Source organism: Eleutherodactylus coqui, chromosome 7 (genome assembly GCF_035609145.1).
Source record: "Eleutherodactylus coqui strain aEleCoq1 chromosome 7, aEleCoq1.hap1, whole genome shotgun sequence".
Lineage (NCBI taxonomy): Eukaryota > Metazoa > Chordata > Amphibia > Anura > Eleutherodactylidae > Eleutherodactylus > Eleutherodactylus coqui.
The window spans coordinates 224,084,664-224,102,189 of NC_089843.1; the positions used below are offsets into that span (position 1 = coordinate 224,084,664).

Genomic DNA, 17,526 nt, shown 5'->3' on the forward strand with positions numbered 1-17,526 from the left:
GTAGATCTCTTCGCAGCCCGTGGCGCAGATCCGGCCACAGCCTGCAAAGTAGACCCCTTCGCAGCCCACGGCGCAGATCCGGCCACAGCCCGCGGCGCAGATCCGGCCACAGCCCGCAGCGCAGATCCGGCCACAGCCTGCAGAGTTGATCCCTTCGCAGCCCGCGGCACAGATCCGGCCGCAGCCCAGATCCGGCCACAGCCCACGGCGCAGATCCGTCCACAGCCTGCAGAGCAGATCCGGCCACAGCCTGCAAAGTAGACCCCTTCGCAGCCTGCGGCGCAGATCCGTCCACAGCCCGCGGCGCAGATCCGGCCACAGCCTGCATAGTAGATCCGTCCACAGCCTACGTAGTAGATCTCTTCGCAGCCCGTGGCACAGATCCGTCCGAAGCCCAGATCCGGCCACAGCCTGCGGCGCAGATCCGGCCACAGCCTGCAAAGTAGACCCCTTCGCAGCCCGCGGCGCAGATCCCTTTGCAGCCCGCGGCGCAGATCCCTTTGCAGCCCGCGGCGCAGATCCGGCCACAGCCCGCGGCGCAGATCCGGCCACAGCCTGCAGAGTAGATCCCTTCGCAGCCCGCGGCACAGATCCGGCCGCAGCCCAGATCCGGCCACAGCCCACGGCGCAGATCCGGCCACAGCCTGCAAAGTAGACCCCTTCGCAGCCCGCGGCGCAGATCCGTCCACAGCCCGCGGCGCAGATCCGTCCACAGCCCGCGGCGCAGATCCGTCCACAGCCCGCAGAGCAGATCCGGCCACAGCCCGCAGAGCAGATCCGGCCACAGCCTGCAGAGCAGATCCGGCCACAGCCTGCAAAGTAGATCTCTTTGCAGCCCGCGGCGCAGATCCGTCCACAGCCTGCGGCGCAGATCCCTCCACAGCCTGCAGAGTAGATCCCTTTGCAGCCCGCGGCTCAGATCCGTCCGCAGGCTGCGGCGCAGATCCGTCCACAGCCTGCAGAGTAGATCCCTTCGCAGCCCGCGGCGCAGATCCGTCCGCAGCCCACGGAGCGGATCCCTTCACAGCCCGCGGCGCAGATCCGGTCACAGCTTGCGGTAAAGATCCGTCCACAGCCTGCAGAGTAGATCCCTTCGCAGCCCGCGGCGCAGAAACCGTCCGCAGCCCGTGGAGTGGATCCCTTGACAGCCCACCAAGCGGATCCCTTCACAGCCCGCCGAGCGGATCCCTTCACAGCCCGCGGCGCAGATCTGGTCACAGCTTGCGGTAAAGATCCCTCCACAGCCTGCAGAGTAGATCCCTTTGCAGCCCGCGGCTCAGATCCGTCCGCAGGCTGCGGCGCAGATCCGTCCACAGCCTGCAGAGTAGATCCCTTCGCAGCCCGCGGCGCAGATCCGTCCGCAGCCCACGGAGCGGATCCCTTCACAGCCCGCGGCGCAGATCCGGTCACAGCTTGCGGTAAAGATCCGTCCACAGCCTGCAGAGTAGATCCCTTCGCAGCCCGCGGCGCAGAAACCGTCCGCAGCCCGTGGAGTGGATCCCTTGACAGCCCACCAAGCGGATCCCTTCACAGCCCGCCGAGCGGATCCCTTCACAGCCCGCGGCGCAGATCTGGTCACAGCTTGCGGTAAAGATCCCTCCACAGCCTGCAGAGTAGATTCCTTTGCAGTCCGCGGCTCAGATCCCTCCACAGCCTGCAGAGTAGATCCCTTCGCAGCCCGCGGCGCAGAAACCGTCCGCAGCCCGTGGAGTGGATCCCTTGACAGCCCACCAAGCGGATCCCTTCACAGCCCGCCGAGCGGATCCCTTCACAGCCCGCCGAGCGGATCCCTTCACAGCCCGCGGCGCAGATCTGGTCACAGCTTGCGGTAAAGATCCCTCCACAGCCTGCAGAGTAGATCCCTTCGCAGCCCGCGGCGCAGAAACCGTCCGCAGCCCGTGGAGTGGATCCCTTGACAGCCCACCAAGCGGATCCCTTCACAGCCCGCCGAGCGGATCCCTTCACAGCCCGCGGCGCAGATCTGGTCACAGCTTGCGGTAAAGATCCCTCCACAGCCTGCAGAGTAGATTCCTTTGCAGTCCGCGGCTCAGATCCCTCCACAGCCTGCAGAGTAGATCCCTTCGCAGCCCGCGGCGCAGAAACCGTCCGCAGCCCGTGGAGTGGATCCCTTGACAGCCCACCAAGCGGATCCCTTCACAGCCCGCCGAGCGGATCCCTTCACAGCCCGCCGAGCGGATCCCTTCACAGCCCGCGGCGCAGATCTGGTCACAGCTTGCGGTAAAGATCCCTCCACAGCCTGCAGAGTAGATCCCTTCGCAGCCCGCGGCGCAGATCCGCCGGATGGAGGGGTCCCGCATCCACTAAGGCCGTCCTCACACAGGCGATTTATCTGGCGGTTGAAGCGCTGCGCCTCCATTCCTCTCAGGGGGCTTCAGGTGTTTTAGTGCCCTGTGGGGCTTTTTAACCCCTTGACGGGACATAAACGTACATTCCCCCGGCGTATAACTAAATCCCACCTCCACACCATTGGCAACCTGATTGGTTGCTTGGATTAACTCATTCACAGTGATTGGTTGTTGGGTTGTCTGATTCACGGTGATTGGTTGTTTGGGTTGGCTCGTGTAAAGGTGGTGTGGAATAGGGATATATGCCCCGCCCTCTGGTCTCTCCCACCCCCACTGGTCGCCCCTGTGGTCTGGTATCCTCCCACCTGCAGTCCCTCCCGCCCACCCTCTACACCACCCACTGCTCTCCTGCCCCCCTCTCGTCGCCCCCGCCCCCTGGTCGCCCTCCCCCCGTCTGCAGTCGTCCCCACCACTCCCCCACCGGCTCCCCGCAGGCAGAACGTCCCAAACTATAAAACCCGCGTCATCACCAGCACAACCTGAGCTTGAGGGGCGGGGCTTGTTGTGCCCCCTGGCCACGCCCCATCTACACCTTACTTCCGGCCCAGGTGCATATTATCAATTTCTGCAACTTCTCTGCCGTTATCAGCAATTCCAGCAACCTGATTGGTTGTTTGGGTTGGCTGATTCAACCTGATTGGTTGTTAGGGCAGAGCTGTAGCAGAAATTGGTAATATGCGGCCCAGATCCCCACTAGGATGGAGCTCATTAATGATTGGTGGCGACAAAGCAGAGCGCAGCCTAAATTGCTGTCGGCCTCATTGACACTTCTCTCCACCAATCACTGTGCGGTATTATTCTACAGCGCGCTGTGTCCAACGGCGTCATCCAATCAGCGTTTACCGTTCTCGCCAGTCTCATAATATAAGAAAGAGCGCTCAACCTATCGCGAATGAGGAGCGGCGCAACGGGGCAGGCGCTCAGCCAATCGGAGTAGCGGGGCGGACCTTGTTCAAGTGCGGCTGAGACACAAGGAGGAAAGTTTAATGAGAGGTGATGTAGCCTTGTCCGTCTGTGAGGCGACTGTGCCTGGGTGTGAGGAGGGACGGGTGTATGTGCGGCGGGGCGGCTGTGAGGAGGGACGGCTGTATGTGCGGCGGGGCGGCTGTGAGGAGGGACGGCTGTATGTGCGGCGGGGCGGCTGTGAGGAGGGACGGCTGTATGCCTGGGTGGCTGTGCGGACGGGCTATGTGGGGCTGTGGGGAAAGACGGGGGGGGACAGAGACGAGGTGACGGACGGACGGACGGGGAGCCGAGGGGATGGGGAGATGTAGAGGGGACGAACGGTCGCGGGGGGATGGTAGATGCTGGGACGGATGCGGGAGGGACGCGGGGACGGATGCGGGAGGGAGACGCAGGGATGGGGGGGACGAATAGACGCGGGGGAGATGATGGGGCGGGGACAAATGGACACAGGGGGAGGGAGATGCGGGGACGGACGTGTGGGGGGACGAATGGACGCGGGGGGGGCGGTAGGAGCGGGTGGACGTGGGGGGCGGACGTGGGGGAGACGCGGACGGACGTGGGGGGGGCGGACGTGGGGGAGACGCGGACGGACGTGGGGGGGGGGGGGACGGGTGTGGGGACAGTAGGGGGCAGGTGGATGTGGGGGCAGGGGGGGCGGATGTGGGGGAGACATGGGGGGGAGGGGCACGGATGTGGGGGAGACGCGGGCGGACGTGGGGGGGGGGGACGCGGACGGTCGTGGGGACAGTAGGGCGTGGGGGAGACACGGACGGATGTGGGGGGCGGGACGGATGTGGGGGAGACGCGGACGGCCGTGCGGGGGGGGGGTGGACGTGGGGGGTGGACATGGGGGGAGACGCGGACGGCCGTGCGGGGGGGGCGGACGTGGGGGAGACGCGGACGGACGTGGGGGCGGGCGGGTGTGGGGACAGTAGGGGGCAGGTGGATGTGGGGACAGTAGGGGGGGGGGGGGACGGATGTGGGGGAGACGCGGGCGGACGTGGGGGGGACGCGGACGGCCGTGGGCACAGTAGGGCGTGGGGGAGACATGGACGGATGTGGGGACAGTAGGGGGCGGGGGGGGGAACGGACATGGGGGCGGACGGACGTGCGGGAGACGCGGACGGACGTGGGGGCGGACGGACGTGGGGGCGGACGGACGTGCGGGAGACGCGGACGGACGTGGGGGCGGACGGACGTGCGGGAGACGCGGACGGACGTGGGGGCGGACGGACGTGCGGGAGACGCGGACGGACGTGGGGGCGGACGGACGTGCGGGAGACGCGGACGGACGTGGGGGCGGACGGACGTGCGGGAGACGCGGACGGACGTGGGGGCGGACGGACGTGCGGGAGACGCGGACGGACGTGGGGGCGGACGGACGTGCGGGAGACGCGGACGGACGTGGGGGCGGACGGACGTGCGGGAGACGCGGACGGACGTGGGGGCGGACGGACGTGCGGGAGACGCGGACGGACGTGGGGGCGGACGGACGTGCGGGAGACGCGGACGGACGTGGGGGCGGACGGACGTGCGGGAGACGCGGACGGACGTGGGGGCGGACGGACGTGCGGGAGACGCGGACGGACGTGGGGGCGGACGGACGTGCGGGAGACGCGGACGGACGTGGGGGCGGACGGACGTGCGGGAGACGCGGACGGACGTGGGGGCGGACGGACGTGCGGGAGACGCGGACGGACGTGGGGGCGGACGGACGTGCGGGAGACGCGGTACGGACGTGGGGGCGGACGGACGTGCGGGAGACGCGGACGGACGTGCGGGAGACGCGGACGGACGTGGGGGCGGACGGACGTGGGGGCGGACGGACGTGGGGGCGGACGGACGTGGGGGCGGACGGACGTGCGGGAGACGCGGACGGACGTGGACGCGGACGGACGTGGGGGCGGACGGACGTGGTGGGGGAGACGCGGGCGGACGTGGGGGGGGGACGGACGGACGTGGGGGGGGGACGGACGGACGTGGGGGGAGACGCGGGCGGACGTGGGGGGGGACGGACGTGGGGGAGACGCGGGCGGACGTGGGGGGGGGACGGACTTGGGGGAGACGCGGGCGGACGTGGGGGGGGGACGGATGTGGGGGAGACGCGGGCGGACGTGGGGGGGACGTGGGGGGGGACGGACGTGGGGGGGGGGACGGACGTGGGGGAGACGCGGGCGGACGTGGGGGGGGGGGACGGACGTGGGGGAGACGCGGACGGACGTGGGGAGACGCGGGCGGACGTGGGGGGGGACGGACGTGGGGGAGACGCGGGCGGACGTGGGGGGGACGGACGTGGGGGAGACGCGGGCGGACGTGGGGGGGGGGGGACGGACGTGGGGGAGACGCGGGCGGACGTGGGGGAGACGCGGGCGGACGTGGGGGGGGACGGACGTGGGGAGACGCGGGCGGACGTGGGGGGGGACGGACGTGGGGGAGACGCGGGCGGACGTGGGGGGGGGACGGACGTGGGGGAGACGCGGGCGGACGTGGGGGGGGGGACGGACGTGGGGGAGACGCGGGCGGACGTGGGGGGGGGGACGGACGTGGGGAGACGTGGGCGGACGTGGGCGGACGTGGGGGGGGGGACGGACGTGGGGGAGACGCGGACGGACGTGGGGGAGACGCGGGCGGACGTGGGGGGGACGGACGTGGGGGAGACGCGGGCGGACGTGGGGGGGGGGGCGGACGTGGGGGAACGCGGCGGACGTGGGGGGGACGGTCGTGGGGGAGACGCGGCGGACGTGGGGGGGAGACGCGGGCGGACGTGGGGGGGGGACGGACGTGGGGAGACGCGGGCGGACGTGGGGGGGGGCGGACGTGGGGGAGACGCGGGCGGACGTGGGGGGGGGGCGGGCGGACGTGGGGGGGGGGGACGTGGGGGAGACGCGGACGGACGTGGGGGAGAAGCGGGCGGACGGACGTGGGGGAGACGCGGGCGGACGTAGGGGGGGACGGACGTGGGGGAGACGGGGACGGACGTGGGGGAGACGGGGACGGACGTGGGGAGACGGGGTACGGACGTGGGGGAGACGCGGGCGGACGTGGGGGGGACGTGGGGGGAGACGCGGGCGGACGTGGGGGGGGACGGACGTGGGGGGGACGCGGGCGGACGTGTGGGGGGGACGGACGTGGGGGAGCGCGGACGGACGTGGGGGCGGGCGGACGTGGGGGAGCGCGGACGGACGTGGGGCGGACGGACGTGCGGGAGACGCGGACGGACGTGGGGGCGGACGGACGTGGGGGCGGACGGACGTGGGGGCGGACGGACGTGGGGGCGGACGGACGTGCGGGAGACGCGGACGGACGTGCGGGAGACGCGGACGGACGGACGTGGGGGCGGACGGACGTGGGGGGGGGACGTGGGGGGGACGGGCGGACGTGGGGGGGGGACGGACGGACGTGGGGGAGACGCGGCGGACGTGGGGGGACGGACTTGGGGGGGGGACGGACGTGGGGGAGACGCGGGCGGACGTGGGGGGGGACGGACGTGGGGGAGACGCGGGCGGACGTGGGGGGGGGGACGGACGTGGGGGAGACGCGGGCGGACGTGGGGGGGGGGACGGACGTGGGGGAGACGCGGGCGGACGTGGGGGGGGGACGGACGTGGGGAGACGCGGGCGGACGTGGGGGGGGGACGGACGTGGGGGAGACGCGGGCGGACGTGGGGGGGGAGACGCGGGCGCACGTGGGGGGGGGACGCACGTGGGGGGGGGACGGACGTGGGGGGGGACGGACGTGGGGGAGACGCGGGCGGACGTGGGGGGGGGGACGGACGTGGGGGGGGGACGGACGTGGGGGAGACGCGGCGGACGTGGGGGGGGGACGGACGTGGGGGGGGACGGACGTGGGGGAGACGCGGGCGGACGTGGGGGGGGGACGGACGTGGGGGAGACGCGGGCGACGTGGGGGGGTGGGGAGACGCGGCGGACGTGGGGGGGTGGGGGAGACGGGGGTGGGGGAGACGCGGGCGGACGTGGGGGGGTGGGGGAGACGCGGGCGGACGTGGGGGGGTGGGGGAGACAGCGGGCGGACGTGGGGGGGTGGGGGAGACGGGGGTGGGGGAGACGCGGGCGGACGTGGGGGGGTGGGGGAGACGCGGGCGGACGTGGGGGGGGTGGGGGAGACGCGGGCGACATGGGGGGGGCGGACGTGGGGGAGACGCGGGCGGACGTGGGGGGGGGACGGACGTGGGGGAGACGCGGACGGACGTGGGGGAGACGCGGGCGGACGTGGGGGGGGGCGGACGTGGGGGAGACGCGGGCGGACGTGGGGGGGGGACGGACGTGGGGGAGACGCGGACGGACGTGGGGGAGACGCGGGCGGACGTGGGGGGGGGCGGACGTGGGGGAGACGCGGGCGGACGTGGGGGAGACGCGGGCGGACGTGGGGGGGGACGGACGTGGGGAGACGCGGGCGGACGTGGGGGGGGACGGACGTGGGGGAGACGCGGGCGGACGTGGGGGGGGACGGACGTGGGGGAGACGCGGGCGGACGTGGGGGAGACGCGGGCGGACGTGGGGGGGGGCGGACGTGGGGGGGACGCGGGCGGACGTGTGGGGGGGACGGACGTGGGGGTGGCGCGGGCGGACGTGGGGGAGCGCGGACGGACGTGGGGGAGATGCGGACGGACGTGGGGGGGGGGCGGGCGGATGTGGGGACAGTAGGGCGTGGGGGAGACGCGGACGGGCGTGGGGGAGACGCGGACGGACGTGGGGGGGACGGATGTGGGGGAGACGCGGACGGATGTGGGGGGGCGGGCGGATGTGGGGACAGTAGGGCGTGGGGGAGACATGGACGGGCGTGGGGAGGGGGGGACGGGAGTGGGGGAGACACGGACGACGTGGGAGGGGGGACGTGAGTGTGGGTGGTGGGGCGGCTGTGAGGATGGACGGGTGTATGCTAGGATGGGTGTGGGGTGGCTGTGAGGATGGATGGCTGTGAAGACGGACAGGGGAGAGGACGGACCGTGTATGCTAGCATAGGTGTGTGGTGGGCGGCTGGCAGGATGGACCGGTGTATGTGAGGATGGACGGGTGTATGGGGTGGGACGAGTGTGTGGATGGACAGCTGTGAAGACACGGGTGTGAGGACGCACTGGAGTATGTGTGGTGGGCGGCTGTACGGACGGACAGGGGGGTGGGGACTGACGGGTGTATGTGCGGCGGGGCGACTGAGGATGGATGGGTGGGTGTGCGGTGGGTTCTGTGAGGACGGATGTGTGTGCGGCTGTCAAAACGGACGGGTGTATGTGCGGCCGGGCGGCTGTGAAGACAGACAGGGTGAGGATAGATGGGTGTGCGGTGGGCGGCTGTGAGGATGGATGGATGTAAATGCAGTGGGGTGGCTGTGAGCACGGACGGGTGTATTCTAGGATGGGTGTGCGGTGGGGTGGCTGTGAGGACAGATTGATGGGTAGATGCTACGACGGGTGTATGTGCGGCTGAGAAGACAGACGGGGTGAGGACGGATGGGTGTGCGGTGGGGTTCTGTGAGGACGGGTGTGTGCGGGTGTACGGTGGCGTTGAGGACGGATATGTGCATGCTAACACGGGTATGAGGTGACTGAGGACGGACGAGTGTATGCTAGGATGGGTGTTTGATGGGGCAGCTGTGGACGGACGAGTGTATGCTAGATGGGTGTGCGGTGGGGCGGCTGTGATGACGGATGGGTGTTTGTTGGGCAGCTGTGGACGGACTGGTGTATTCTAGGATGGGTGTGTGGTGGGGTGGCTGTGAAGACCGACGGATGGGTAGATGCTAGGATGGATCTATGTGCGGTGGGGCATCTGTGAGGACGGGTGTACGGTAGCGATGAGGACGGACGGGTGCATGCTAGCACTGGTGTGCGGTGACAGGATGGACGAGTCTGCTAGGATGGGTGTGTGGTGGGGTGGCTGTGAGGATGGGTGAGTGTATGTGCGTGTGTACAGACGAACGGATGGGTGTATGTGCAGTGGGGCGGGTGTGGACGATGGGTGTGCGGTGGGGCAGCTGCGTGGAGGGACAGGTGTATGTGCAGTGGGGCGGCTGTGTGGATGGACGGGTGGGGGCGGTGGGGTGACTGGAAGGCCGTGTGTATGCTAGGATGGGTGTGTGGTGGGGTGGCTGTGAGGATGGGTGAGTGTATGTGCAGTGGGGTGGGTGTGTGCATGGATGGGTGTGCGGTGGGGCGGCTGTGAGCTCGGACGGGTGTATGTGCAGTGGGGGCGGCTGTGTGGATGGACGGGTGGGGGCGGTGGGGTGACTGAAGGGCGTGTGTATGCTAGGATGGGTGTGTGGTGGGGTGGCTGTGAGGATGGGTGAGTGTATGTGCAGTGGGGTGGGTGTGTGCATGGATGGGTGTGCGGTGGGGCGGCTGTGAGCTCGGACGGGTGTATGTGCAGTGGGGGCGGCTGCGTGGACGGACGGATGTGCGGTGGGGCGGCTGCGTGGACGGACGGATGTGCAGTGGGGGCGGCTGCGTGGACGGACGGATGTGCGGTGTGGCGGCTGCGTGGAGGGACGGATGTGCAGTGGGGCGGCTGCGTGGACGGACGGATGTGCGGTGGGGCGGCTGCGTGGACGGACTGATGTGCGGTGGGGCGGCTGCGTGGACGGACTGATGTGCGGTGGGGCGGCTGCGTGGACGGACTGATGGCGGTGGGGCGGCTGCGTGGACGGACGGATGTGCGGTGGGGCGGCTGCGTGGAGGGACGGATGTGCGGTGGGGCGGCTGCGTGGACGGACTGATGTGCGGTGGGGCGGCTGCGTGGACGGACTGATGTGCGGTGGGGCGGCTGCGTGGACGGACTGATGTGCGTGGGGCGGCTGCGTGGACGGACTGATGTGCGGTGGGGCGGCTGCGTGGACGGACTGATGTGCGGTGGGGCGGCTGCGTGGACGGACTGATGTGCGGTGGGGCGGCTGCGTGGACGGACTGATGTGCGGTGGGGCGGCTGCGTGGACGGACTGATGTGCGGTGGGGCGGCTGCGTGGACGGACGGATGTATGCTAGGACGGCTGTATGTGCTGTGGGTGAGGAAACTCAAAAGGCCATTCATGCTCCTCGAGGTAATATGGGAGATTGAATAATGCCCCCACAGTGCCACCTATTGGAAGGCAGTATTCCTTCAAGCCAAAGTGAGCAAAAGCCAGACTCCTACTGTACACTGATGAGGGGCGAACACCCTGAAACAGCTGTCTGTACCTGGAGTCTGGCTTTGCTTGTAATTCCCAGTCATTGTTACAAGGCTTATACAGTCTGACTTTGGCTTGCAGTAATACTGCCTTCCGATAAGGTGGCGCTGTGGAGGTATTATTCCATCTCGCTTATTGGCGTCTGATGTCACGGACAGGCACAGTGATTGTCTTGTCAATTCCCCGCTGTGTCCAGGTGATTCGTTGCGATGCCGGCGTAGGGGCAGAGGTTGGATACGGAGCTGCAGAGGAATAGTGCATGCTGCGATTTACTTTCTCTGCTATATGAACCGCTGGGTCCATGCTGGTGTCGAGTCTCATTGCCTCCATGCGCTGCGTATGCCGCAGGCCCGTGGACAGAAGCCTTACTTGCATATAAAGATGACACAAGTCCTATTAGGACGTACTGGCTGATCCGCTCTGGCTCTTACCTTCTAGCTGTGGCGAGTCATGACCTACATACTTCTGGGCAGTGTGCGTCCCCCTTTGCGTTGGGACCTACTGGGGTCTGACTCCGTGTGCATTGAATATGCAGCTGACTGCTTTACTTCTCCCTCCAACAGCAGATACTGAAAGATTATGTCTCAAGCCACCAAGCATCTGCCGGGAGTCCTGTGAGTACCTCTATGATGATTACCCTGTAAGACCTTGTACAGACAGTAGATGGGAGTGCTGTGAGTACCTCTATGATGGTTACCCTGTAAGACCTTGTACAGACAGTAGATGGGATGTGCTGTGAGTACCTCTATGATGATTACCCTGTACAGACAGTAGATGGGAGTGCTGTGAGTACCTCTATGATGATTACCCTGTAAGACCCTGTACAGACAGTAGATGGGAGTGCTGTGAGTACCTCTATGATGATTACCCTGTAAGACCCTGTACAGACAGTAGATGGGAGTGCTGTGAGTACCTCTATGATGGTTACCCTGTAAGACCCTGTACAGACAGTAGATGGGAGTGCTGTGAGTACCTCTGATGATTACCCCGTAAGACCCTGTACAGACAGTAGATGGGAGTGCTGTGAGTACCTCTATGATGATTACCCTGTACAGACAGTAGATGGGAGTGCTGTGAGTACCTCTATGATGATTACCCTGTAAGACCCTGTACAGACAGTAGATGGGAGTGCTGTGAGTACCTCTATGATGGTTACCCTGTAAGACCCTGTACAGACAGTAGATGGGAGTGCTGTGAGTACCTCTATGATGATTACCCTGTAAGACCCTGTACAGACAGTAGATGGGAGTGCTGTGAGTACCTCTATGATGATTACCCTGTAAGACCCTGTACAGACAGTAGATGGGAGTGCTGTGAGTACCTCTATGATGATTATCCTGTAAGACCCTGTACAGACAGTAGATGGGAGTGCTGTGAGTACCTCTATGATGATTATCCTGTAAGACCTTGTATAGACAGTAGATGGGAGTGCTGTGAGTGCCTGTATACTGGTTACCATTAGTAAGACCTTGTACAGACAGATGGGAGTGCTGTGAGTACCTCTATGATGATTACCCTGTAAGACCCTGTACAGACAGTAGATGGGAGTGCTGTGAGTACCTCTATGATGGTTACCCTGTAAGACCCTGTACAGACAGTAGATGGGAGTGCTGTGAGTACCTCTATGATGGTTACCCTGTAAGACCCTGTACAGACAGTAGATGGGAGTGCTGTGAGTACCTCTATGATGATTACCCTGTAAGACCCTGTACAGACAGTAGATGGGAGTGCTGTGAGTACCTCTATGATGATTACCCTGTAAGACCCTGTACAGACAGTAGATGGGAGTGCTGTGAGTACCTCTATGATGATTACCCTGTAAGACCCTGTACAGACAGTAGATGGGAGTGCTGTGAGTACCTCTATGATGATTATCCTGTAAGACCCTGTACAGACAGTAGATGGGAGTGCTGTGAGTACCTCTATGATGATTATCCTGTAAGACCTTGTATAGACAGTAGATGGGAGTGCTGTGAGTGCCTGTATACTGGTTACCATTAGTAAGACCTTGTACAGACAGATGGGAGTGCTGTGAGTACCTCTATGATGATTCCCCTGTACAGACAGTAGATGGGAGTGCTGTGAGTACCTCTATGATGGTTACCCTGTAAGACCTTGTACAGACAGTAGATGGGAGTGCTGTGAGTATCTCTATGATGGTTACCCTGTAAGACCTTGTACAGACAGTAGATGGGAGTGCTGTGAGTACCTCTATGATGATTACCCTGTACAGACAGTAGATGGGAGTGCTGTGAGTACCTCTGATGATTACCCTGTAAGACCTTGTACAGACAGTAGATGGGAGTGCTGTGAGTACCTCTATGATGGTTACCCTGTAAGACCCTGTACAGACAGTAGATGGGAGTGCTGTGAGTACCTCTATGATGATTACCCTGTACAGACAGTAGATGGGAGTGCTGTGAGTACCTCTATGATGGTTACCATTAGTAAGACCTTGTACAGACAAGGGTGTGCGTTCTGTCTGAGGGAGGGGGTGGGGCACACGTTCTTTCTGGGGGGTGGGGTTCTGTCTAAGGAGACCGAGGGTGAACTTGGTGGCTATAAACCTAGAAGGGATGTTTGGTGTAAACCCAACACTGCCGTCACCCGAAACCACCCAAAGTCGACTGCAGACAACGGGCTCAGCGTACACAAGAGATCCTGTCGCTAACCGGCCTCGCCCGTTCCTGGGTGGGTCTTGTAGGGTTTAACAGGTTAGGAATAGAATGCTACAAAAAGATAATTTTGCGGATTGCATTACCAACTTTGCATTTGGGCATAATGTTTTCCTTCTGTTTTGTGGCGAAGCTTTTGTAAATGCTGTAAAGGTGGCGGTAGTAGCCGATGTTGCCTGCATGGGGGGGCCATGTTGGCCCGCAGGGTCGGGCTGCCTCATTCTTGTGGTCTAATGCCTCCTAGTAGGACTAATAGTTGTCATTCTTATGTTCCAGGCATCCTGTGGCCAAAACACATAGTGGCAACTTTCTAGTTGCCGTCAAACAGGAAAAGGTTGATGTGCCGAGACCCAATGAAAAGGGCGCAGTCACCGAGGAAGAGGTAAGAAGCCTTCTGGACTCTCGTGCAGTCTCTGGACTCTCGTGCAGTCTGTGGACTCTCGTGCAGTCTCTGGACTCTCGTGCAGACTCTGGACTCTCGTGCAGTCTCTGGACTCTCGTGCAGTCTGTGAACCCTTGTATGCAGGATGTGTAGCTGTTGACATTGATGTGTTTCTCTGTGAATGTAGCCAGTGAAGAAGAGAGGATGGCCCAAGGGGAAGAAGCGGAAGAAGATCCTGCCCAACGGCCCCAAGGCTCCCGTTACTGGCTATGTGCGCTTTCTGAATGAGCGCCGAGAACAGATCCGAACACAACATCCTGACCTGGCCTTCCCGGAGATCACCAAGATGCTGGGGGCAGAATGGAGTACCCTGCCGACGGAGGAGAAACAGGTGGGCCAAGAGTTGTTCTATCATCTGTATCCAGCTCTAGTCCAATTACTGCCGCCCGTACCGAACGGAGGAAGAGGCTTTAAGGACTTTGGTTTGGGGACTCACACTGTCTAGCGGCAAACTTAAAGCTTGTTTGACTGCGACTTATATGGTCCTTCACACACTTGTGCCGTTATCTGTCAGTAACGATACTTGTACACCATCCATATAGCGGGGGGCGATGGAGGCTTGTAGAACTACTGGAAGACCCCCTTTTCTGCGCGCGGTTAGAGGCCACATTCTGAACACTATTATAGGGTTGTGGTAACTATTGGCAACCCTATAAAAGGGTCAGCCAGCAATAGGGGCTCATTAAACCAGTCTGGCGCTACTTGTGACATCGTCCCCATTTCGGTTCTTGTGTTTTGTAGCACAACCTGTACTTTTTAGTGGTTCTATTTAATGTTCCATATTGTGGCCCCGGCTGCCATGGTAACCAAATGGTACCTCACAGTCTTAATGATTGGGGCATTTAGAGGGTTAACTGCTAGAACCCTTTTCGGCGCTGATTGTGCCTGTTGTGGGTGAGTGTCTGCTATCAGACAGCCGGCATCCGCCATGTATAGAGTGAATCTGCTTGCGAGCCTGCTCCATATAAAGCCCGTACAGCCGCATGTCAGTGTACACCATGTGATGTTGAGAAGTTGGGGTATGTTTACAGGGGGCGACTATCAGTCGAATAATTGCTCAAACGATCAAATTCCAACGATTTTTGTTTGGTCCACACATGGCCACTGAGATGGTGACTAGGGGTCAGTTAGGGCCCATTTACACAACGATTATCGCTCAAAAGCCCTTGTTTGAGCGATTATCGATGTGTGTAAATGCTCCTATCTTTACTCTTCAGCTGAATGATGATTTTTAGCTGTGCATAAAATCCATCATTCAGCTGGAGTGAAGATAACAGACCGCATTCTGTGTTTGCTGTCCACGGTGCTGTACTCTCCATGGGAGTGCTGATTACATTGTATTCAGCAGGGAGCCCTTGGCAGCCCCATGGCAGAAAAATAGACCGGTATGCAGAGAACAGACCACCTGCTGCATACAGCTCCTGGAGGCTCATTAACATGCAAATGAAGGTGATAAGCTGCTAATGGACCTTAGTGTCCGCTAGCAGCTTATGCAAAACAATCACTCAAAACCTATCTTTTAAAGGATTATCTTTGCGTGTAAATGGGCCCTTAGGTTCACAAAAAAATAGTCGCTGGTTGATCAAAAGTCGTCTGTAAAGTCAGTCACTTGTATCTGAATGGCTTGTGAGTTAATTTGCATGGAGATCCTGTCTATGAATGATTACTCTGTAAAAGCAAGGCGAAGACAGTTCGCTTCAGTGACTCCTCTAAACCAGGGGTCCCCAACTCCAATCCTCAGGGGCCCCAACAGGTCATGTTTTCAGGATCTCCTATAGTAAGAACACCTGTGGCGATGTCTGAGGCCCCGACAATTACATCACCTGTGCAACACTGAGGAAATCCTGACAACAGGACCTGTTAGTGGTCCCTGAGGACTGGAGTTGGGGAACTCCCCGGTGTCCATAGCCTTAAAGCAGGATATTCATGGTTGTGTCTGAAGAAATGGGAAAATGCCCAAGCTAGAGATGAGCGAGCACCAAAATGCTCGGGTGCTCGTTACTCGAGTCGAACTTTCAGTGATGTTCGAGGGTTCGTCTCGCGTAACGAACCCCATTGAAGTCAATGGGCGACCCGAGCATTTTTGTATATGACCGATGCTCACTAAGGTTTTCATTTGTGAAAACCTGGGAAGTTCAAGAAAGTGATGGGAACGACACAGAAACGGATAGGGCAGGCGAGGGGAAGCCACAATAGTGGCAAGAGTGCCCCCCCCCCCCCCCCCGCACTGTCAGCATAAAGATCGTTCTCCTCTGCCATAGCTGTAACAGCTGTGCAGAGAAGAACGATGTTTGCCCATTGAATTCAATGGAGCCGGCAATACAGCCGACTCCATTGAAAGCAATGGACTGCCGGCGATCGCGGGATGAATTGTCGGGAAGGGGTTAAATATATAAGCCCTTCCCTGCAATTCATCCAGAAATGTGTAAAAATAAAAAAATATATATACTCACCTGGTCCCGGCAGACGGAGTTCAGCGCCGCCAGCGGCAGTCCTCCTGAACTGCTCTGAACAGCTGTGAGTAGTATTCAGCAGCCGGGGATTTAAAATCACCGCCTGCTGAATGAGCTGCCTCTAATTGGTCACAGCCTGACCAATCAGAGGCAGATCTCACTCACACACCCATTCATGAATGGGTGAGTGACTGCTGCCTCATCTGATTGGTCCCTGCGCTAAGCCAATGAGAGGCTGCAGTCACTCACCCATTCATGAATTCATGAATGGGTGTGAGATCTGCCTCTGATTGGTCAGGCTGTCGGGACCAGGTGTGTGTGTGTGTGTGTGTGTGTGTGTGTTATATATATATTTTCACACATTTCTGGATGAATTGCAGGGAAGGGCTTATATATTTAAGCCCTTCCCGACAATTCATCCCGCGATCGCCGGCAGCCCATTGCTGTATTGCCGGCTCCATTGAATTCAATGGTCAGTGCTCGTTTAATCGAGACGAGTACCGCGTGGTGTTCATCTCCAGTAACGAGCATCTCGAGCACCCTAATACTCGGACCAGTGTGCTCGCTCATCTCTAGCCCAAGCGCCTCAGATCTTTTTATTCATAGTTTTTTTTTTTTTTTAATTTGACAAGTTTAGTATAAAAATCTGTATTATAAATCTATAAGGACTCCAATCCCTTTATTAAGAGATTAGCATAACAGGAGCGACGCATGGGGATGGGGAGGGAGGGAGGCGCTTCTTCCACAAAGACCAAATGCCTCGGAAACAGTCTTAAAGGGATTCTCCAAGATCCTTTTTTTTCTCTAAAACCCAGTAGCCTCTGCTCTAAAACGGTCATATGCTCCCCACCCCTTGGCCCTCGCTCCCCACCCCTTGGTCCTTGCTCCCCACCCCTTGGTCCCCGCTCCTGCTGTTTACAGGCTGCAGTCCCGCTTGTTTACAGGACATCACAGCTGCTGCAGCCAATGACACAGCTCAACACTGGCTGCAGCAGCCTGTGATATCCCATAGACAGTCTGGGGCACCCTGTATACATGACTTTGCAGGGGGAAGCCGGAGCAGCGTCTGGGAGCGGTAAGCTCGGGGAGCTGGGTTTTATATAAAGATCTCCGACAACCTGTTGAGGAATAATCCTTCCACCTCTGAGATTGTCCTTCAGAATTGTCCCTTTCTCAATCAAGTCCTTTTTCCACCCAACCTGAATCTCACAGAACCTCCTCTGGGCGCTCCTACTGCCCGCCACACCGACTCTTTGAAGACCTAGTTTTCTCTTCGGCCAGAACACATGGATCGGGGACATAATTGCAAACCACCATGAGTTGTTTTCTCTCTCCCTCCACCCCCACCCCCATGACAGTTTCTCCAGTCTCGTCTTTATTCTTCTGGTATTAAGCACGCTCTCTGCATTTTTCTAGATTGGGGCATCAACCTCTGTCTACCCAGTTGT

At 61.7% G+C, this 17,526-nt stretch overlaps 1 protein-coding gene across 3 annotated transcripts in view; it reads left to right on the forward strand.

Annotated features, from left to right (window-relative positions):
- Window positions 1-3,290: 3,290 nt before the first annotated feature.
- The window catches only part of HMG20B (high mobility group 20B), a 41,005-nt gene continuing 26,769 nt past the window's right edge, over window positions 3,291-17,526 (forward strand). Inside the window, exons 1-4 of one of the 3 annotated variants that reach the window (XM_066574500.1) lie at window positions 3,291-3,359; window positions 11,072-11,122; window positions 13,460-13,565; window positions 13,753-13,956. In XM_066574500.1, the coding sequence (XP_066430597.1) occupies window positions 11,088-11,122; window positions 13,460-13,565; window positions 13,753-13,956 (345 nt within the window). In that variant the 5' untranslated portion in view covers window positions 3,291-3,359; window positions 11,072-11,087. Of the gene's footprint in view, window positions 3,360-10,531; window positions 10,983-11,071; window positions 11,123-13,459; window positions 13,566-13,752; window positions 13,957-17,526 lie in introns of those variants that run through there. The other 2 variants (XM_066574501.1, XM_066574503.1) reach the window with 2 other exon arrangements.